This window comes from Mastigoproctus giganteus, chromosome 13, assembly GCF_048544385.1.
Source record: "Mastigoproctus giganteus isolate SK-2022 chromosome 13, ASM4854438v1, whole genome shotgun sequence".
NCBI lineage: Eukaryota > Metazoa > Arthropoda > Arachnida > Uropygi > Thelyphonidae > Mastigoproctus > Mastigoproctus giganteus.
Window position 1 is genome coordinate 58421198 of NC_143587.1, and position 23677 is coordinate 58444874.

Sequence of the window (23677 nt, forward strand, 5' to 3'; positions counted from 1 at the left end):
GGAGTGTCACTAAAGATAAGCATAAGAGCAAAAGAATCATTTTTTCGAGATATAAGACAAGACTGAGTTTTAGAAGCGTTGAAATCAACTAAGTTGTCTTTGCCCCACTGGAGAATTACCTGAAGATCAGCATTTAAGGAATTGGTAGCAGATTTTTGAGAAGTTGAAGCTGATTGAGCAGGACAAGGTTTCTCAAAATGGAAAGTGGAATGCAATGTGCTATCATAGGCAAAACTATGGATAGGATTTCCAGCCAATGGAAGAAGGTCATTAATATACAAGAGGAAAAGAGTGGGGAAAAGAACTGAACCTTGGGGGACACCGGCATTAGTGGAGAAGTTAGAAGACAGAGAGCCATCTACCATCACCCTCAGTGAGCGATCAGAGAGAAAACTGGACAAGGGTTTTCTCAGAGAGAAAACCCTTGTGCTGTTAATAAAAATTCATCCCCTTTTATCACTTGGCTGTTGCTCATAGAACATATGTTGGTGACTGAGATTAAGATGCTCCTCCGAAGTGCTACACACAAAGAAAAAGCACAAAATAGGAAAAAAAGCTGAACATGATTTTTTTTTTTTTTTTTTTTTTTTGATTTGGTAGTTGTTGGCGCATCGGCTTCTGTGGCCATATTGCACCTCCCAAGGTTTTTGCAGTACTTTGATCCAAGCCCGAGGCGGGAATCGAACCCGCGACCTTTGGGTTGCCGGGGCTGAACATGATGCTGACCAAAACAGCACAAGTCGGAGAAACCGTGAATAACTTTTCATTCATTTCGAATTCTGCTTAACAATGACAACCTTTTATCTTTTAACCTGCTGCTGCTAGTAGAGTCTGACAGGACGCATTTTTTAAAAATTGTTCTTATTTTTTTAAATTTGCAAATAAAATCAAATTCTGCTGTGCATCATTGCCTACCAATATTCTTTGGCTGGTTATGTGCTATTTTCTGTTTTAATTTTGATATACTATGAATTACAAGACATTAATTTTTTTTTGTTTGCATTTGTCCCCAGAAGACAATTATCTCTAATCTTGTAGATCTATGGTTTTGCTGGCTAAACATGAAAAGCTGATAAAAATACAGACATTCATGTCACATCATCCAGATGCCATGCAAGTTAGGAAGGCACCTGGGGTGGATGGGATCTATCCAGTTATATTAAAGGAGACAGCAAAGAAAGTAAGCAGGCCCTTAGCCATGATAATGAGGGCATCCTTGGATTCAAGGGAGGTCCCCTGCAGACTGGAAATGTGCAAATGTATCCCCAATTCACAAAGAGGGATCAAAAGGTGACATGAGTAATTATAGACCTGTTAGTTTAACTTCTGTTCCAGGGAAAATAATGGAGTCACTGGTTAAAGAAGCACTGCAGGATCATCTAGAAAAGACCGCAGTTATAGTTCAGACACAGCATGGGTTTGTTGAGGGGGAGTCTTATCTGACCAATTTAATTGGATACTATGATATGGTCATAAAGGAAACTGGATGCAAAAAATTATTTTGGTATCATATACTTAGATTTTAGGAATGCTTTTGATACTGTTGCACATGGAAGACTACTGTACAAGTTGGAGCAGTATGGCATTACGGGCAAGTTGCTGCTATGGATAAAGGGATGGTTGAGTGGGAGAAGACAGAGTGGTAATCAATAGACCCTGCTCTTCATGGACTAATGTTATTAGTGGACTTCCCCAGAGGTCCGTGTTGGTCCAAATGCTGTGTATTTAATAATGATATTGATAGTAGTAGTAGCAGTAGAGGCATGTGATGCAAGAAAGCAAGCTTATGTAGCATCAGCCAAAAAAAAAAAAAAAAACATTTCACATATAAATTCCCTCTAAAAGTTTGTCCAGTTCCTCCTTGAATTTATTTAAGCTATCAACTTCCACAATGACAGATGGAAGTTTGTTCCAACAATCAACTACCCACTGGCTAAAGGCAAATTTCCACATATCTAAGCAAGAGGAAGAATCCCACCAGAATTGGGCCTGCTCAACCCATTCAAGACTTTATACACCTCAATAAGATCGTTTCACAAGTGCCTAGTTTCAAGGCGCTGCAGTTTGCAGAACTTAAGCCTTCTTTGGAAAAAAGACCCCTTTTTTCCCCTCAACAATCTTGTTGCCCTTCTCTGTACTCACTCAAGCAACTCTACAACCTTCTAAAATGAGGCTTCCAGATCTGTAGGCAGTATTCAAGGCATAGCCTGACCATTTCCTTATACAAAGGGATAATCACCTCCTTTTCCCTACTAGCAAAATTCCTGTATATCATTGACAATACCACATTAGCTGCTCTGGCAGCACCGTTCAGAAAACTTCATATCTGACTGCACAATTACTCCAAGGTCTTTCTCATTTTCTACCACCTTAAGGGTAGTACTGCACAGTTGGTACATTTCTCTGGAGTTATTTCGACCCATATACAGTACTTTGCATTTGTCAATGTTAAACTTCAGTTGCCACTTCTCAGCCCATCTTTTCTAGATCCTGTTGCGATAGCACACTGCCATAACTGTCATTAACAACCCTGCCAACCTTTGTATCATCTGCATACTTGGACATTAAGCCTGATATACCTTCATCAATATCATTGATAAATACACAAAATAACAGTGAACCCTGTGGGACAGCACTAAGAACATTAGATATCAGAATGATTATCATTCTAATATCATTAGAATGATAATCATTCTCTGTCTTCTCCAACTCAACCACCCTTTTATCCAATGTAGCAACTTGCCCTTAATACCATACTGCTTCAATTTGTACAGTAGTCTTCCATGCATAACAGTATCAAAAGCTTTCCTGAAATCGAAGTATATGATATCAAAATTATTTTTTGCATCCGGTTCCTTTGTAACATCATAATATCCAATGAAATTTGTCAGACAAGACTTTCATTTAATAGACTTATGCTGTGTCTGAATTGATGAAGGTATATCAGGCTTAATGTCCAAGTTTGCAGACGATACGAAGGTTGGTACTGCGATTGGGTTGAAAGTTGAGAAGATGAAAGAAGATACTTGTTGACATTAAGATGACTTGTTGAATTTCTCCAGATCATAACTGTCAAGAAATACATAGAAAGGAAGGTTGTTCCAGAATTGGACATTGACTTAAATTGGCATATTAATTTATTTTTTAGAGTTGCTTTATATTCCTAGTAACAATACTTTAGTTTAAATTGAATTTAGATGGAAATTTTGTAGGTTATTACTTAGTATCAGTAGGGATATCAAATCCACGTGTGGACAGTTTTTGCAGCTCCTGCGAACAAAAAGTTTTTAATTATACTTAGCCACTTTATTGACTTAATTGTTACATTATATCATTTTCTATAAGTAACTTATAGACCTAGTCAAGCTTCGTGGTTTATTTTGAATTTAGATAGCGCGATTTGGAAAGTAAATAATACCTCATGTCCGTAGATTAACCGTTCGTAACTTTCCACCATTAGATGATAAGTGTGCTAGCATAAGGTTTAATGGAAAACTAGATAGCGTAAGGTTTAACGGAAAACTATGGATAAAGGTATTAAGGTTTAACGGAAAACTAGATAGCAAGTATAGTAGTATCAATTAATCAGTAAAATTTATTAATCTTATTAAATTTCATTGTCAACTGAATTGTACTTTTTTAACTAAATATAGCGACCTAGTTATAACAAACGAAACATCACAAATTAATAAATATAAGTTGACAGGGGATAAGAAAGTCATATAACGTAACTCGGAGATAATATTCAATACTGAAATACATATATATATATAGTGTTATAACAGCATTGGGATATAGGTTTAGGGTTATATTTTGTACTGGAATTTTATTGAACTTGAATAGAAATCATGACTCAGACCAGAGCAGCAAAGCAAAAGGCTCAAACTAGTGAAGTGCTGTGGCTCAGGAGAGAACTGAGGGGAGCGGTTGTTCTCTGAATCACAGTCTATTGAAATGCACTGCTTGTTTGATGTTTGTGGATCAATCAGGAACGGGACATGATATTGCCAAGGGGAATGTCTTTGTGTGTGTGTGATGTAAGCAGTTCAAGGAAATCAGGCGCCAACTCGGCACTGTTATGGGCTTATATGACAGCTTGAAGGACAGGGTGGATGCCCTCGAAGGATTTAAATTGAGGGGCCCATCAATCGCTCAGCTGCCCACATCAATGCTAGAGCTTGCACTTGAACATCACACAACACAGCGGCAACCCCCAAGCCAGAATGCGCTGGTCCCAAAGGAACTAGTTGTAGGTGACTCTATTGTCAGAGAAACGGGGAACATATTGTGCAAAAAGGATAGATGGAAAAGAACCAGGGTATATCTGCCAGGGGCAAAGGTTGATGACGTTGTAGGGCAGATATCATCCTTTAAGGGCACAAAGGGGGATATTGTTGTACACGTTGGCACTAATGATATTAAGAGTACGAGACTGGCAGAATTACTTAACAAGTACAAGACAATGCTGAAAAAAAGCCGTGAATTAGGATTGAATTTGAAAGCGTGTGCAATTCTGCCGAGACAAGATAGGAGGGAGTATATGATGAGAGCCTTGTCGATCAATTCTGCCCTGGAGAGATTGTGCAAGGCTTAAGGGGTAGAATTTTTCTCGGCCTGGTCTGTGCTTGTTAACCGGAGAGACTACTTCTAAAGGGAGGGGATACACTTAAATAGAAAGGGAAAAAGAATATTTGACGATGCTATTGAGGCAGAGTTAGGTGGGTTGGAAAACTGCTAGCTTGGGAGGATACATGGACTAATAGATTAACAGTAGCCACTGGCAGAGGTAAAAGTGATTCTTGCACTACTTCTATTGAAATGCAATTGAGCAGCAGCCAGGAAAGCAAAGCAATGGGAATAGCCAGGACTCCTGGGAGTCATAGTGGAACAAGTAAATACATGGGCTGTGATAGGGTAACTAAGAGTAGAAACAGGTGCATGTATACTTGCATGTACACCAATGCTAGGAGTACAGTTAATAAATTCGATGAGATTGAAGTGCTAGTCAAGACATCAATGGCAGATATTGTTGGGATATCAGAGCCATGGTGTCACACAGACATAAAAGCAGTGCAGAACTGCAATTTGGGGAGTACAATGTGTACAGAAAGGATAGACAGGACAGAAAGGGAGGAGGGGTTATGCTGTTAGTTAAGAAACACATAAAATCTAAGTAAGTGCATCCAACTGATGTGGGTGGACAATGCAATGTTGAGTCTGTTTGGTGTGACATAAGCACTGGGAAAGGAAAAATGAGTAGGTGTGTGTTATAGGCATAATGAATCTGATGAGTATAATGAGCAATTGTGCAGAGAAATAGAGTGGGCCAGTAAATTTGAATGTTATATAATGGAGGATTTTAATTTCCCGGATATTGACTGGAATTTGTGGATTGGTCACACACACACACACAGCAAGGCTTTTGTGGATTTATTGGATGATTGTTTTCTACAGCAGCATGTTCGAGAGGGAACTAGAGGGAGTAATACTCTAGATCTGATTATTAGTAGTGATTCTTCATGCATCAAGAATCTGCAGATAAAGGAACCACTAGGTGGCAGTGATCACAATACGCTGAAGTAGGATTTATTCAAAGAGGTAACTACCATCATAAAGGTGACTATAGTGGTCTGAGACAGTATTTAAATTCTATACAGTGGAACCAACTGACGATGTTACCAACAGCATATTCAAAATGGGAAGCATTCAAAGAATTAATCTTGGAAGCTACTAGGCTTTTCATACCAACAAAGAAATACTGTTCAAGATTTAGACCTAAATGGATGTCAGATGAACTAATTAGACATGTGACAGAGAAGACAAATGCATGGGATACATATAAATTAACATGTGACACAGAAGCCTATGATAGATATAAGCTGCTCTATAACCAAGTTACAAGGAGGTTAGGCAGGCGAAGGCAGATTACGAGAAATCTTTGCCAAAGGATGCAAAGAAAAACAGCAAAGAGTTCTTTACTTATGTAAACTCTAGAAGGAAGGGGATGAATCAGATTGGTCCACTTGATATCGATGTTCAACTGTTGATGATCCTGCTCAGGTAGCTAACAAACTAAATGAATATTTTGCATCGACATTCACACATGAGGAGTTATTCAGTGAGGGGAAAGCCAGACTTGTATTCAACTCTGGCAGTAAGCTAGATAATCTTGTAATAACTGAGAGTAAAGTGGAGGAGAAATTGTTGAAGATAAACACAAGAAAGGCACCTGGGGTGGATGGAATCTATCTAGTTATATTAAAGGAGGTGGCAAAGGAAGTAAGCAAACCCTTAGCCATAATTATGAGAGTTTCCCTGGACTCAGGGGAGGTACACATTGACTGGAGATGTGCAAATGTGACCCCAATCCACAAAGGAAGATCAAAGGGAGATACAGGTAATTACAGACCTGTTAGTTTAACTTCTGTTCCAGGGAAATTAATGGAGGTCCTGGTTAAAGAAGCATTGCAGGATCATCTAGACAAGACTTCAGTTATAGCTCTGACACAGCATGGGTTTGTTAAGGGGAAGTCTTGTCTGACTAATTTGATTGGATAGTATGATGTAGTCACAAAGGAACTTGATGTAAAGAATAACTTTGATATCATATATTTGGATCTTAGAAAAGCCTTTGATATTGTTGCACATGGAAGACTGCTGTACAAATTGGAGAAGTGTGGCACTGGAGGCAAATTGCTGATATGGATAAAGGGATGGTTGAGTGGGAGAAGACAGAGTGGTAATCAATGGACAATGCTCTTCGTGGACTAATGTTATTAGTGCAGTCCCTCAGGGTTCAGTGTTGGGTCCATTGATTTCTGTATTTATAAATGATATTGATGATGGTATATCAGGTTTAATATCGAAGTTTTCAGACGATACGAAGGTTGGCAGGGTTGTTAATGACACTAATGACAGTACACTGCTGCAACAGGATCTAGAAAAGTTGAGCAGATGGGCTGAGAAGTGGCAAATGAAGTTTAACCTTGACAAATGTAAAGTACTACATATGGGAAGCAGTAATCCCAGAGTAACTTATCAACTCTGTGGTACCACACTGACAGTGGTAGAGAATGAAAAGGAACTGGGGGTAATTGTGCAGGCAGATATGAAGTTTTCTGAGCAGTGCAGACAGTCTGCAAGAGTAGCTTATAGTGTCTTGTCAATGATATACAGGAATTTTGCCAGGAATTTTTCTAGAAGGGAGAAGGAAGTGATTATCCCCTCGTATAAGGCAATGGCCAGGCCACACCTTAAGTACTGTATAATTAAAGATATAATTACCATCAGGGGTAAAGGAAGGGGTTTTTGCTTTCGTAAAGGTGAGTACAGTGGTCTCAGACAGTTTTTAAATTCTGCACAGTGGGATCAACTGACTATGTTACCAACAATAAATTCTAAGTGGGAAGCATTCAAGGAATTAATCGTGGATCCTACTAAAAGTTTCATACCTATTAAGAAATATTGTTCAAGGCTTAGGCCTAAATGGTTATCAAATGAACTAATGAGACTCATGACAGAAAAAAAATGCATGGGATGCGCATAAATTATCAAGCGACTCGGAAGCCTATGGCAGACATAAGCTACTCTGTAATCAAGTCACAAAGGAGGTTAGGCAGGCGAAGGCAGATTACGAGAAATCTTTGGCAAAAGATGCTAAGAAAAACAGAAGGATTTCTTTACTTATATAAACTCTAAAAGGAAGTGGATGAATCTGATTGGTCCACTGGATATCGATGGTTCGGCTGTTGATGATCCTGCTCAGATAGCATAACTGAATAAGTATTTTGCATCTACATTCACACATGAGGAGTTATTAACGTTTGAAAATGGCAGAAGGTTATCAAATTGTAGCAGTGTGCTTAATGATTTTGTAATAACTGAGATCAAAGTGGAAGAGAAATTGTTGAAGTTAAACATAAGAAAGGCACTTGGGGGTGGATGGGATCTATCCAGTTATATTAAAGGAGGTGGCAAAGCAACTAAGCAAACCCTTAGCCATAATTATGACAGCATCCTTGGACTCAGGGGAGGTCCCCACGGACTGGAGATGTGCAAATGTATCCCCAATAATAAAAAAAATAATACTGGTTAAAGATGCATTGCAGGATCGTCTAGACAAGACTGCAGCAATAATTCAGACACAGCATGGGTTTGTCAAGGGAAAGTCTTGTCTGACAAATTTGATAGGATATTATGATGTGGTTCAAAGGAACTGGATGCAAAAAATAATTTTGATATCATATATTTGGATTTCAGGAAATCTTTTGACACTGTTGTGCATGGAAGACTATTGTACAAATTGGAGCAGAATGGTATTAAGGGTAAGTTGCTACAATGGATAAAAGGTTGGTTGAGTGGGAGAAGACAGAGGGTGGTAATTAATGGGTGCTGCTCTTCGTGGACTTATGTTATTAGTCGAGTCCCACAGGGTTCAGTTTTCGGTCCACTGTTGTCTTGTATATTTATCAATGATATTGATGAAGGTATATCAGGCTTAGTGTCGAAGTTTGCAGATGATATAAAGGTTGGCAGGGTTATTATTGACAATAATGGCAGTGTGCTACTACAACAGGATCTAGATAATTTGGTAGATGGGCTAAGAAATGGCAGCTGAAGTTTAACCTTGACAATTCACAGTACTGCATGTGGGTAGAAGTAACCCCAGAGAAACATACCAACTGTGTGGTACTACATTTAAGGTGGTAGAAAATGAAAAAGCCTGGGAGTAATTTTGCAAATCAGATATGAAGTTTTCTGAGCAATTCAGACAGGCTGCCAGGGTAGGTCATGGGGTTTTGTCAATAATATATTTAGGAATTTTGCTAGCATGGAGAAGGAGGTGATTGTCTCTCTGTATAAAGCAATGGTCAGGCCGGGCCTTGAGTACTGCGTACAGGTCTGGAGGCCTCATTTTAGGAAGGATGTAGATTTGCTTGAGCGTGTACAGAGAAGGGCAACAAGATTGGTGAGGGGAATGAAGGGATCCTCTTACCAAGAGAGGCTTAAGTTCTGCAAATTGCAGCGTCTGAAGACTAGGCAACTGCGCGGTGATCTGATTGAGGTGTATAAGGCCTTGAATGGGTTGAGCATGCTGAATTCTGATGGGATCCTTCCATTTGTTCAGATTAAGAACCTGAGGGGGCATAGGTACAGATTGAGAAAAGACAGATGTAGAACAGATGTGTGGAAATTTGCCTTTAGCCAGCAGGTGGTTAATTGCTGGAACAAACTTCCATCTGTCGTTGTGGAAGTTGATCGGTTAAATAAATTTAAGGAGGAACTGGACAGGCATATAGAGGGAATGGTGTGATTTTTTTTTTTTTTTTTTTTTGGCTGATGCTGCATAAGCTCATACACTTGCTTTCTTGTATCACATGCCACAACTACTACTACTACTACTATAGAGGTCTGGAGGCCTCTCGCAGAGAAAGAGAGAGAAGGAGACAGACTATTCAACCTTTGTGAACAGTTCGACTTGAGTATAAACAACTCATTTTTCCAACACAAGGATATTCATAAATATATTTGGTTGCAGGAGACAAGACAAATTAGATCAGTTAGCACATGGATGGATGGAGTACGGGAGTTCATGAAAGCCCAAGATTTAACTGACCCAGACACCTTGAACTGCACTTTATGTCGGGAAAAAATTCCTACCAAAACATAACTTGTAGGCTCTGAGGAAAACAATTGTAAATGGAAACACTCCTCTTGAAGAAGAAGAAATAATAATAAATAAATAAACTTAAATAAGGCAGTACCTAAAATCTTCCCCAGCAGAATACCCCACTAAGTCAACTTGTGATTTTTTAATTTCATAATAAATGTTGGGTTAGTAGATTGCACATGTTGTATACCTCCACAACACAAGATCACAGGTTGCTGTGAGCATTGGTCACTTTGTTCAATTTTTCTATAAAAAGAATTAAGGAATAGTTTGAGGGCAAGGAAGCAAATACATTGATTTCATCACTCATACCCAGAGTATAAAAACAAAAGAAACTTATATTTGAGAACTGGTTTGCTTATAATATCCTGATTTACAATGTCAGTTCAGTCATTCACACAAATACATCAATTATATATTCAAAAACTAACTTATTAAAAAGTCTAGTTAATATCATAAACTCATTTCTTGGTTGAGACATTTTGAATGATATGATTTATTTCTGTAGATGCAAATCTCAAGGGCTGTTATCATGAACAGACTTATATTCAAGTTTTAATAATGTATAACAGATTAAACTGTTAGTCCTCTGGAAACTGCATGAAATCAGCTATTGCCACTTTAAGGGTAATCTTCATCCTATAGAGAAAGATTTCCTAAATTTTTAACAGAAAAACTGTGGATGAAATTACTTTGGGAAGCACCATGACTTACTTCTGAGTGAGTGAATGAATGAATAGTTTTCAAGTGCAAAATATATAACAAAAAATAAGTATGGGGGAGGGTCAAAATAACCCCAGACACGACCAACAATAGACTCATCACCCCAGAAAATGTTAAAACTCCTATTAATGTAGGCATACATTAATAAAAGTAATAGAAACAAACAGCATAAATAATATAGCACATTTCATATTAAATTTTATATATGAAAAGAAATTAGATAGTATGAATCAGAGCTGTACTAATATGAAAAGAAAATAAATAAAATTTAAAGAAAACTTTTAAATATATACTATTTAAAATTTATATAGTAAAATACATCAATAGTTATAAAGATGTATTACCTTATTAAAGTTGAATCATTAATATACCTTTAACCACTCTTGTTGTGTAAACAACATTTATATATTTCTAAAGCCTCATTTAGTTCTAGCTTGTAATCTTAAATGTGAAACTGCATTTCCAAAGATCTAAAAATATAAGAGCTTTCATGGATTGGGTGAGGGGGACTTCCTCTGATAATAATTTCATGAAAGAGAATGAAAGCACCAAACCCTCATGAAATTGCTGTACTTTGGCAAGGAACTTGCTAACAAGCTGATCTGGCTTAAAATAGATCTGGGAAAGAAATCACTATTACAATGTTATGATGGCTAACAGTTAATAGCTTAGTAAGAATATAACAAAAGAGTTAACAGGCAATGTGGAAAGTGATTTTTTTTTTGGTTTATTATTTAATTTTTTTGACTAATGCTATATATTTATTTATTTAAATATTTATTTAAAGAAAATTCCTGTACACAGATTTACACATAATGAACGAATTCATCTGATCTTTGTGTCATTCCAGCAAACTGAATGACATTAATAGTGAGTCCATGATACTAGCCTGTTTATGAGCAGTCACATGTCTACCTAAAAGTCTGCATCTAAAATGAAACAGTGTTCATTTGATTTTGCCATCACTCCACACTTCTGATATTCACCAACTTACTTCTCAAAAAAGTTGGTTTTACCTTCAAGAGAGATATGTTCCATGAAATCAAAGGGATTCTCTGTATTATAAACCTTGCGACATCCCAACTTGACCAGAAGTCTATCAGCAACAAATTCAATGTACTTTCTCATTAGCTCACAGCTCATTCCAATTAAGGCCACAGGAAGAACATCTGTTAAAAATTCTTGTTCAATTGCCACAGCATCTTTGATGATCCCAACAATTTTTTTAGTTATAGGTTTGTTTACCAAATGACTGAACATCAGACATGCAAAGTCACAGTGAAATCCCTCATCTTGCTAATAAGCTCATTGCTAAATGTCAAGCCTGGCATCAAACCCTTCTTCAATCAGAAGACAGCAGCAAATGAGCCAGAAAAGAATATTCCTTCAACAGCAGCAAATGCTACCACTTTTTCTCCAAATGTTGCTGTCCTACGACTAATCCAGTTTAAAGCCCAGTCTGCCTTCTTTTTAACACAGGGAAGTGTTTCAATAGCATTGAATACCTCGTCTCTTTCAACTGGATCCCTGATATAAGTATGAATATTTTCAATGGCAATTTGAAAACCATAGAAACATCTGGCTTCTGGAATTTGAACCTCCTGACTAAACCTCTCCACAAGGTTCTCATTTACTATTCTATCATTAGTAGCAAAGAAATATATAACACATATGGGATTGCAACTAATGGAAATCAGTATTAAGAAGAATTAATACTTATAATATTGTTAATTAAAACATATATTTTCCATAACAAAAAATTCCTTGAGGGGGAGAGGCTGGAAAGAAAATATGAAAACTATTCCTTCACCATATGTACTTTCCATAGGTCACTCTTGGAAAAAAAAATGAGAGACTAGTCTGAAATACTATATATCAAATTACACTTAATGAGTTATATAAAAAAATAAATTCCTTGATTCCAAAATAAAAAGAAAAACTGGGTAATGCTTCAGTGAAGGAACTAGAATGAGGGCAGAGGAAACAATCATCTAATTTACAAAAATTTAATGAAGCCCTCAAATATTCTAACTCAGATTACAGCATTTACAAAAGAATGAATGGTCATTAAAAATGAGGTCATTAAAACTAAATACATTTAATTTTAGCTTGAATTCTGAAGGTAGCAAGAAGATTTTAATATATGCAAAGTAAACACAAAACTATACTTACGTTTAACACTCTGATAGATGATTTATATACTTTTAGTATTGGCAATTGACACAAGGGAACAGTGAAGGGCTTGGACAACAGTAGTGTTCATTTTCTTGTACAATAAAATTTACTTCATACACAGCATCACCCAAAAAAATAAATAACATAAAATAATACACAAAAAAAAAACTTCCCACATCAATTGTCCTCTAATAATCCGTCTAATTCATCATTCAATTTATTCAAATTACTAGCCGATGGAAATTTGTTCCTACAATCAATTACCCTGTGGCCGAACACAAATTTCTGCACATCTATCCTGCAACCATCCTCCCTCAATTTAAATCTATGGCCCCTTATATGTGTTGTCTGAATAAGAGTAAAGATGTTATCAATATTTAGATTACTAAATCTAATCAAAGCCTTAAACATCTCGATCAGATCTCTTAGGTGCCTACTTTCCAGATGCTGCATTTTTGCAGAACTGAAGTTTTTTTTGGTAAGAGTACCCTTTTGTTTCCCTTACTAATCTTAATTCATTTCTTTACGCCCATTCCAATATATTCACATCCTTTCTAAAATGAGGTTTCCAGAGCTTAACAGATCTGGAAGCCTAATGGCATGACCTTACCAGTGTCCTTCCAACGGAATAATTACATCCTTATCCGTGTTAGTAAAATTCCTGTATTGTATAGCATTGACAAAACCTCATGAGCTGTCTTGAGGTTTTGTCTGATCACAAAATTACTCCCATGTCCTTTTTGTTCTCTATTAACTTGAGTGTGATGCCACACCGTTGGTATGTTATTCTGCTACCAATATACAGTAACTTGCATTTGTCAAGTTAAACGTCAACTGCTACTTCTCAGCTCATCTACCTAAATTTTATAGAATTTGTTGCAGTAACACCCTATTTACTGTCATTAACCACCCTGCCAACCTTTATATCATTTGTACACTTAGACATTAAGCTTGATATGCCTCCATCAATATCATTAATAAATACCATAAACAGCAATGGGCCCAGCACAGAACTCTGAGGACTCCAATAATAGCATTAGTAAAAGGAGAGGAAATCCTTAAGTTTTGTAAGTCAATTATGCAGGATTAATAGTGAAACTGTGTGAAGCAATCAAGATGAAGTGGTAAAGGAAGTTGAACTCTGATGTCCTCTTTCACCAGGACAACATCCAAGTTCATTACTGCATGTGTGCCATCACAGATTCAGGATTAAAATCTTTGACATTCCCCTCCCCATTTGTCAAACCTGGCTCCTTGTGACCTCTTCTTACAAAACTCAAGGAGCACCTTCCTGGACAAAAATTTCACTCAAACAATGAGGTGATGTAGGCTATAAGAGATTGCAAAGGACCATGACTTGTTTTTGTATGGTATAAAAGTACCTGAACACATTTTGAAGGTGCATTGAAACACCCAAGTTTGTTTACTGCATTTGTGCCATCACAGATTCGGGGTTGAAATCCTTGACTTCCCTCCCAGATGAGCTATGCTGAATGCTGAAATGAAAAAAAAGTGTACTTTTTCACAGTTGCCCTATAAACGCTTGTATTTCATTTAATACTAAATTCTTGGTGTTCTGTTCACTTATTTTTCAGGTTGAGTTGTGAAATCAATCAGATTACAGTGTCAATAAAGATGGATTGTGAAACTCCTCCAGCCACTCTAAGGACAGACATATGCAACTGTTTACAAACTATCAGTGATAATAAATTATTATTTAAAGTAGTTAGGTTGTGTTCCTTCCTCTTATTGCTTAGTGTCTTTGCACTGATTTCCAGGTTTCTGGATGTCAGTCTCTAGCAATGACAATCTTGATTGCTGATGGTCACGACTACTGACGATCTTGGTAAACTACTTCCTACCATTCCCAGTACATTCCACTCGATACCTCCTGTGGTCTTCCATCAAAAGGGTGTTAGAAGAACTCTGAATAATTTTGATGCCAAGAAAGTTCCAGGTAGGTCCTGATGGTATTTCTCCACTCATTGTCAAAACCTCTATCTCCTAAGCTTGCTCCTATTCTGTGTTGCCTTTTTACAATTTCTTATTCCACTGGCATTTTTCCTCCTGCTTGTAAATTTGCTCATATCCAGCCAATTCCTAAAACAGGGTGACAAATCCCTCTCATCCAGTTATCATCCAATTGCACTTGACTCTACTCTTTCCAAAGTAATGGAGAAATCTAGCAACTACCAATTCTTTTACACTACCTTGAAATCTTCCATCTGATTAATGATCACCAATATGGATTCTGTCAGTGTTAATCCACTGGTAATATATTGGCTTACACTAGCCTCCCATGGACAAACTGAATGGAAAAGTTTGATGAAACTAAAACAGTTGCTCTTGACATTTCAAAGACATTTGATCATGTTTAGCATAAAGGTTTTCTAATCTTATCTATAATTTTGCTGATGATAGCACATTGCATTCTATCTTCCAGTTTGAGAAACCATCCCTGCATAAACAGCTTTAACTTCTTGAATATTCACTACCACTTCCTTAAATGCTGATCTCTGGGTAATTCTCCAATGGGGCAAGGATATTAATTTTAATCTTAATTTAATTTTAATCCTACTTAATTTCAATCCTTCCAAAATTCAGTCCTGTCTTAAATCTCACAAAATGGATTCTTCTGCTCCTATGCTTATCATCAATGGCACTCAGATTTTTAGACAAGATCATATATCTCTATTAGAGATTACACTTCTAATCTCTCTCTTGGCATAAGCACATCACAAATCTTACTTCTGCTGCATCTAAGAAACTGCGTTTTCTCTTTCACATTACTCTTCTTAAAAACAGCTACTAACTAACTCATTAAATCTCAAATCCATTCTACTATGGAATATTGTTTCCACATCGGGGACAGTGCCACCATAACCCCTATCAAGGCATCTAGGCTCCATTCAAAAGGGAGCAGTTAGGTTAATTAAGGACCCATCTCTTACAAAGTCTCTCCACTTCCTTTATCTCATATGTTCTGTTTCTGCTGCATTCTTTTCTATAGATACTTCCATGTGCACTGTTCTGAATTTGCTTCTATAACCCCATCCCCTGCTGTCTCTCTTCCAAACCAGTCTGAACACGTGTTACAACTAATCAGTATCCATTTACTGTCCCAACTTCAAATTCACAGAACCAACTTTTCTTCTTTCCCATTTATCCTTTCAACTTTTGTTTTCTGGAACACCCTTCAAATATATTTCATGAAAATTACAATCTACAGAAATTCAAGTCAAATGTCAACAAGTATCTTCTTTCAACTTTCAAACTACGTGCAGTACGAAGTACTGGTTGTAATACCATTCGTGATTAGAGTTTCATAAAAAAATAAACTTAAAAATAAAACAAAATGATCATTACAACTGTGAAAAAAGAAGAGCTTTTTATTTCAAAAGCTTCTCTTCCAATGATATGCCAATCAATTCAGTTAAAAATAAAACAGTGAAAAAGTACATACATGATCTGAGTTAAGAAGACAACAGAATGCAGAAAATAATAAAAGGCACATACAAGAATTAACGATCCAAAGTAAATGTAATAAAAAATAATAACAAAATATTATTTTTTAATAACAAATACATGCAATAGGCTTCCGTAGCCGAGTGGTCAGGAGCGGGAGTGCAGTAGCACGCAGTTTTTGAGTAGACTGGGGTTCAAGCCACTGAATGCTGAATACGGTCGATCTGCCAACCCGCACTGGACCAGCGTGGCTGATTATGGTCCATTTTCCTTAGCATGAATTGTTGAGGAGGCTTCCATCCTGCAGCAGGTTGATAATGGCTGCACTTTACCTTTTTTTTTTTTTTTTTTTTTTTTTACATGCAATTCAGATAAAATAATTATGAATCAACAATAGGGCTTACCTTTATTTTAGATATAGGAAGCTTCTTTTTTTCCCAACTCTCCTTGTATCATGGGGAATTCATGGGGAAGGCGATATCAATTTTGCAAGACATTGTCAAAAGTTAGATTTTGGAGGTCTAAACTGGCTAATAATTAAGGATTGATTTTTCTTTTTAATTTCTTTTTTTCTTTTTTCTAAAATTTCTTTTTAAAAATTTCTAAAGATGAAATAATACATACATTCAAATCGGTTTTTCAGTATACATTTACTCATGATTTTGAAGCATCACATATTAACATCAACCATAGGAAAAAACTTACACAAAACTGGCAGTGATGCAGATTTTGGGAGGGGTAGAGATTTACATTGAAAAATATATTTAGCACTAGGAGGATAGCCAAAATAATGCTTTTTTCAACTTCCCAGTGAGTACTTGTGATGGCACATACGCCAGCACTAATGATATTAAGAATAGGAGACCGGCGGAATTACTTAACAAGTACAAGTCACTATTGAAAAAAAAAAATGTGAATTAGGCTTGAATTTGAAAGTGTCTGAAATTCTGCCCAGACACAACAGGAGAGAGTATGTGATGAGGGCCTTGTCAATTAATTTGGCCCTGGAGAGACTGTGCAAAGCTCAAGGGATAGAATTGTTCTCAGAACCTGGTCTGTGCTTGTTAACAGGAGAGACTGCTTCTACAGAGATGGGATACACTTAAATAGAAAGGGTGAAAGAATATTTGCCGATGCTATTGAGGCAGTGTTAGGTGGGTTGGAAAACTGCTAGCGTGGGGGGGTACACGGACTAATAGATTAACAGTGGCCAATGGCAGAGGTGAAAGTGATTCTTGCACTGCTTCTTTTGGAATGAGCAGCAGCCTGGAAAACAAGATGAAGGGTATTTCAGAGACTGCTGGGAGTCATTGCGGTACAAGTAAACACATGGGTTCTGTCAGGGTAGCTAAGCATAGGAACAAGTGCATGTATACTTTTGTGTACATCAATGCTAGGAGTTTGGTAAATAAATTTGATGAATTTGAGGTGTTGGTTAAAACATCAATAGCAGATATTGTTGGGATATCAGAGACGTGGTGTCACACAGATATAAGGAATGTAGAACTGGAATTTGGAGAGAGTACAATGTGTACAGGAAGAACAGACAGGATAGGAAGGATTATGCTATTATTTAAAACAAAACAAACTCCAAGGAAGTGCAACCAGTCGACATCGCTGGACAGTGCAGTGTCGAGTCAGTTTGGTGTGACATAAGCATTGAAAGATCAAAATTGAGAGTAGGAATGTGTTATAGGTGTAATGACTCTGAAGAGTATAGTAAAAAACTGTACAGGGAAATAAAGTGGGCCAGTAAATCAGAGAGTCTTATAATGGGGGATTTTAATTTCCCAGAGATTGACTGCAATTTGTGGGTTGGTCACTCACACACTAGCAAGGCTTTTATGGATTTATTGGATGAATGTTTTCTACATCAGCATGTTCAGGAGGCAACTAGAGGGAGTAATACTCTCGATCCGATTATTAGTAGTAATTCTTCATGCATTAAGAATCTGCAGATAAAGGAACCACTAGGAGGCAGTGCTCACAGTGTGCTCAAGTGGGATTTACTCAAAGAGGTAACTACCATCAGGGGTAAAGGGAAGGGTTTTTGTTTTCGTAAAGGTGACTACAGAGGTCTGAGACAGTTTTTTTTTTTTTTTTTTGTTATTTGTTGGCACATCGGCTTCTGTGGCTATAATGCACCTCCCAAGTTTTTTCCACTACTCTGATCCATGCCCGAGGTGGGATTCAAACCCGTGACCTTTGGGTTGCTAAGCAGGCACTTTACCCATCCGGCTAGCCCGATCGTTTCTGAGACAGTATTTAAATTCTATACGGTGCGATCAACCGATGATGTTACCAACAGGAAATTCAAAATGGGAAGCATTCAAAGAATTTATCTTGGAAGCTACTAGGCTTTACATACCAACTAAGGAATATTGTTCAAGGTTTAGGCCTAAATGGATGTCAGGTGAACCAATGAGACAGGTGGCAGAAAAGAAAAATGAATGGGATACATATAAATTAATGGGTAACACATGGAAGCCTATTACAGATATAAGCTGGTCTGTAACCAAGTCACAAAGGAGATTAGGCAGGCAAAGGCAGATTATGAGAAATCTTTGGCAAAGGATGCAAAGAAAAACAGCAAAGAATTCTTTACCTATGTAAACTCTAGAAGGAAAGGGATGAATCAGATTGGTCCACTGGATATCGATGTTCAACTGTTGGTGATCCTGATCAGGTGGCTAACAAATTAAATGAGTATTTTGTATCTACATTTACACATGAGAAGTTATTCAGGGAGGGGAATGCCAAAGGTGAATTAAACACTGGCAGTGAGCTAGATGATTTTGTAATAACTGAGAAGAAAGTGGAGAAGAAATTGTTGAAGATAAACATAAAAAAGGCACCCGGGGTGGATGGGATCTATCCAGTTATATTAAAGGTGGCAGCAAAGGAAGTAAGCAAACCCTTAGCCATAATTATGAAAGCGTCCTTAGACTCGGGGATGTATCCATGGACTGGAGATATGCAAATGTGACCCCAATTCACAAAGAAGGATCAAAGGGCGACACAAGTAATTATAGACAAGACTTCAGTTATAGCTCGGACATAGCATGGTTTTTTTAAGGGAGAGTCTTGCCTGACCAATTTGATTGGATACTATGATGTGGTCACAAAGGAACTGGATGCAGGGAATAACTTTGATATCATATATTTGGATCTTAGAAAGGCTTTTGATACTGTTGCAGATGGAATTACAGTGTCTGGAAGACTGCTGCACAAATTGGAGCAGTGTGGCATTGGAGGCAAATTGCTGCTATGGATAAAGGGATGGTTGAGTGGGAGAAGGCAGAGAGTGATAATCAATGGACACTGCTCTTCATGGACTAATGTTATTAGTAGAGTCCTTCAGGGTTTAGTATTGGGTCCATTGTTGCTTTCTTTATTTATAAATGATATTGATGACTGTATATCAGGCTTAATGTCAAAGTTTGCAGACGATACGACGGTTGGCAGGGTAGTTAAAGACACTAATGACAGTATGCTGCTGCAACAGGATCTAGAAAAGTTGAGCAGATAGGCTGAGAGGTGGCAAATGAAGTTTAACGCTGACAAATGTAAAGTACTAAATATGGGAAGCAGTAACCCAAATGTAACGTATCAACTCTGTGGTACTACACTGACAGTGGTAGAGAATGAAAAGGACCTGAGGGTAATTGTGCAGGCAGATCTGATCAGTGTGGATGGTTTCAAGCAAGAGTAGCTCATGGTGTCTTGTCAATGATATACAGGAATTTTTCTAGCAGGGATAAGGAGGTGATTATCCCCTTGTATAAGGCAATGGTCAGGCCACACCTTGAATATTGTATACAGGTATGGAGGTCTCATTTTAAGAAGGATGTAGAGCTGTTGGAACAAGTACACAGAAGGGCAACAAGATTAGTGAATGGAATGAAGGGTTGCATGAAGAAAGGCTTAAGTTTTGCAGATGACAGTGTCTGGAGACTAAGCACCTGCAAGGTAATTTGACTGACGTGTATACAGCCTTGAATGGTTTGAGCATGCTCACTGCTGATGAGATTCTTCCTCTTGCTCAGAATAATCACCTGAGAGGGCATAAATTCAAATTAAGGAAAGACATTTGTGGGATAGATGTGCGGAAGTTTGACTTTAGCCAGCGGTTAGTTCATTAGTTGAACAGACTTCCATCTTTTGTTGTGGAAGTTGATAGCCTAAATAAATTTAAGGCTGAGCTGGACAGTATTTGGAACGGAGGGGTGAAATGGGAGCAGTTTTTTTTTGTATATTTTTTTTGTTTTGGCTGATGCTGCATAAGCTTGCTTTCTTTTTTGCATTGTATGCTTCTACTAATGTTAATGCTAATAAAATGCCTCAACATCCATATGTAACCCTTATTTTGCTCTCCATTCACAAATAATGACTAGAAAATATCTGTAACAAAGGATGAGATTAAATCTGCAAAACTTCATGTTCAGTTACTTGACTAACCTTAGAATTAAGAAGTAATGCAATTACTTCTTAAATTAGGGATGTCTGGAAATGCCAGTCAACTGCATTTCCAGACATCCTTAAATTAGATATAAAAAATATTGTGCTTTGGCTAGTTCTAAAACCCAAAATTTGATTCTATTCTCCTCTGATACATCATAATTAAACACAATACAGGAGTTTAATAACTGCATCTAAGTTTAAAAAAAAATTACACATTTTAAATCTTTTTAGAGTAACATTTACTATATTTCATAAATTTCATGGTTCTTTTCAGAACAAGTGCAAATAAACAAATTTCATATAAAATTTGGCTATGATTATGCATACTTTTATAAATAAATACAGTTGAAAATAAAATACGTTTCATACCTGGATTAGTAGAATGGTTTGTTCATATTTCGTCCCCCCCTTAAAAAAAAAAAACAACAAATAAGCATCCAGGACGGAGGGCGTACCACAAGTGTCTTTGCACCACAATTTTCGGAACCTCTAGGTTATACGTTTTCACCTCTTTAATTCAATGGGGTTCGAACCCCTTCACGTTAGAGTCATAAATGTGCATCGAACTACTGAACGTCATTAAAATATGTAGGATCTCTCAGATATAAATTATTTATACCTAACATGCGGCCACCTGCAGGCTATACCAGCCCTTCATGGGGGCTGGTATTGCCTGCAGCTGCTATTGCCTGGGGGCAATATCGCTGCTCTAAATATTCATAGCATCACGATATCGTGTAATTATGTCAAATTGCTTTCCCAAATTAAACATAGGATACCAAAACTCGTTGCAATCAAAATAAGACACACGGCTGTAATATATAATTCACAGTTTAAGAAAATAAAAACTTCTGGAAAAATTACAGCAGAAAAGATAGCGGTGGTGGTAGTAAACACAGGAGGCGGATGATTAGTTTTAATGCATTAAAGCAGACTGCAATTTTTGTTTTGAGAACTCCGTAATGGGTTGTTTGATATCTTAAACGATAAGCTATGCCACATTGGAAAATTATTAGACAAAACATATACATACCCATTGCAGACATATTTTTCGGACTTGTATTACCAGCACTGACAGCGCCCGAAGCAGGAGGAGACATCTCACTGTCCTGTGACAACGAAAGCGTGGCCCCTCTAAATTCAGCCTCGTTACAGTCTTCTAGGCGATCGAAATCACTGCTTGCTGTGCTGCTGCCTCTATTATCATTATCATTTGCAAGGGAAACATCTTTAAATTGGTTATGATCAGTCATGATTGTTGACACCCATACAATATTGCAAACAAATGCAAAATTCTAGCAATCGGAGAATACGAAGTCAAAAGGCGCAGTGCAGACTTCAAGAACGTTACGATACAAATACAAGGCGTCACTTGACCAAAACTCCACCGGAAATCATATACCTGCATACAATATGATCACCACAATTATTACATGTCCAAATTCAAACAAAATAACTTCACAATTCGCAATATTTCGAAGGCTGGCTATTTGAAATTACTCATATAAACTGTATGCAATTAGCTGCTAAAGGTAAAAAATTAATCAAATTAATTACTTAAACATTTTTTTAAATTAAAAAATAAAATATATGTGTGTGTGTACGTAGGGTGTTACAAAACTCCTGCAAAAATAAATAAATAAATTAATTAATTAAATTAAAATTAAAAATACGAGAAGAAAATTCGCAACAGAAGAATGTTGATTTCACAATACTGTAAAAGTTTTTTTTTTTTTTTTGGCTGATGCTATTTAAGCTTGCTTTCTTGCATCATATTATTATTAGCCATATGATGCAAGGAAGCTTGGGGCTTATTCTGCACCAGCCAAAAAAAAAAAAAAAAAATTCGCAAGTTACCCTGTGAGAGAGAGAGAGAAGTAGAAGGAAATCACCAAGAAAGAGAAGAATTATGATATCCAGCTCAGGATCCTGGGTTTTCCAAGCACATACTCGCCAGATGTGAGCCCTTGTGCCTTTAGTAATGCTAATGCTAAAGTTAACTCTTGGCTAGTAATTGGTTGCATTCACTCAGGGCCGTCTTTTAGTCTTCATAAGAGATCCCAGTTCTTTTTGTTTGTTGTTCATATGCCCTGTGTTCTTTTTACTCCGAGGCTTGACGAATTCGAAAGCGTTTCTATAAAATTGGTTTTAAAGTCATTTCCACAACGCTTATTTCAGCACTGACTTTCTCGCAATACGAATTTTGATGACGTTTTTAATAATTTTGCTAAGAGAGAAAGACGAAGAAAGAATTAATCTTAGGAATCTGCGTTTAAAAATCAGTTTTCAAAATTTTATGGTTGGAATAAAAATCGTTGAATCCCATTTCTTCGTAGGTTTCAGGAACAGCGCCTAATGGGGTAAGATGGCCCTACATTCATCATCTTCTACAACATGACCTGTGTCCAGATTGTATCGATGTGGAACATTTATGAACTTTTTTCTTCGAGGGATGCTAAACTAATCGGTCACGGTTGTGTTTCATGTTTTTATCTACCGGAAACTGAAGATTTTTGTCCATTTGCTTGTTTGGGCGAAAAATTCTGTTTTAGGTCTAAACAAATTATGATGTTGGAGTCTCCCGTAAATGATTACATCTACCCATATATTTATTTTGTCTGTAAATTGCGTGTCTTCTCTGGTCGATTTGGCTGTTTTGCTGGACGAAAAAACGCCAGAGTCTGGGAGAAAAAACGTTGCTATCTATGTCTGAGACCGACTAAATCAGCCACGGAGTGAAAAAAAGCCCATTAAAGTTCCTAGCGTCGTCGACGGGATTCTAACTCGGGCCTATTCCGCCAGGTGTGGGGATCCTGATGGAATAGACCTGTGTCATCGGAGAAGACAGTCGTCATGATGGGGTGTACCTGATCAGCGAAAATGTATAAAAGTATCATATGAGGGGTCCCCGAACTTATTCATTTACCCAATGGCATTTTGCCCATAAATTACATGTGTTCACGGGGCGATTTGTCTGCTTTGCTTTACGATAAAAACCGAGTTTTCTTACTATCCGCGCGTAAATCAGATTATATAAGGTGATTATTCCCTTGTATAAGGCAATGGTCAGTCCACACCTAGAGTAGTGTATACAGGTCTGGAGGCCTCATTTCGAGAAGGATGTAGAGCTGCTGGAAGGAGTACAGAGAAGGGCAACAAGATTAGCATTAGCATTAGCATTAG

At 37.3% G+C, this 23677-nt stretch overlaps 1 protein-coding gene and 1 pseudogene across 2 annotated transcripts in view; both read right to left on the minus strand.

Moving 5' to 3' along the window:
• LOC150076084 (tumor protein p63-regulated gene 1-like protein) overlaps positions 1 to 21845 on the minus strand; it is a 134188-nt gene extending 112343 nt beyond the window's left edge. For both annotated transcript variants that reach the window (XM_090387495.1, XM_090387494.1), the window contains exon 1: positions 21528 to 21845. In XM_090387495.1, coding sequence (XP_090243621.1) covers positions 21528 to 21747 — 220 coding nt within the window. In that variant the 5' untranslated portion in view covers positions 21748 to 21845. The remainder of the gene's footprint in view (positions 1 to 21527) is intronic.
• Positions 11309 to 13973, minus strand: LOC150076085 (ribonucleoside-diphosphate reductase subunit M2 pseudogene; annotated as a pseudogene).
• Positions 21846 to 23677: the final 1832 nt, after the last annotated feature.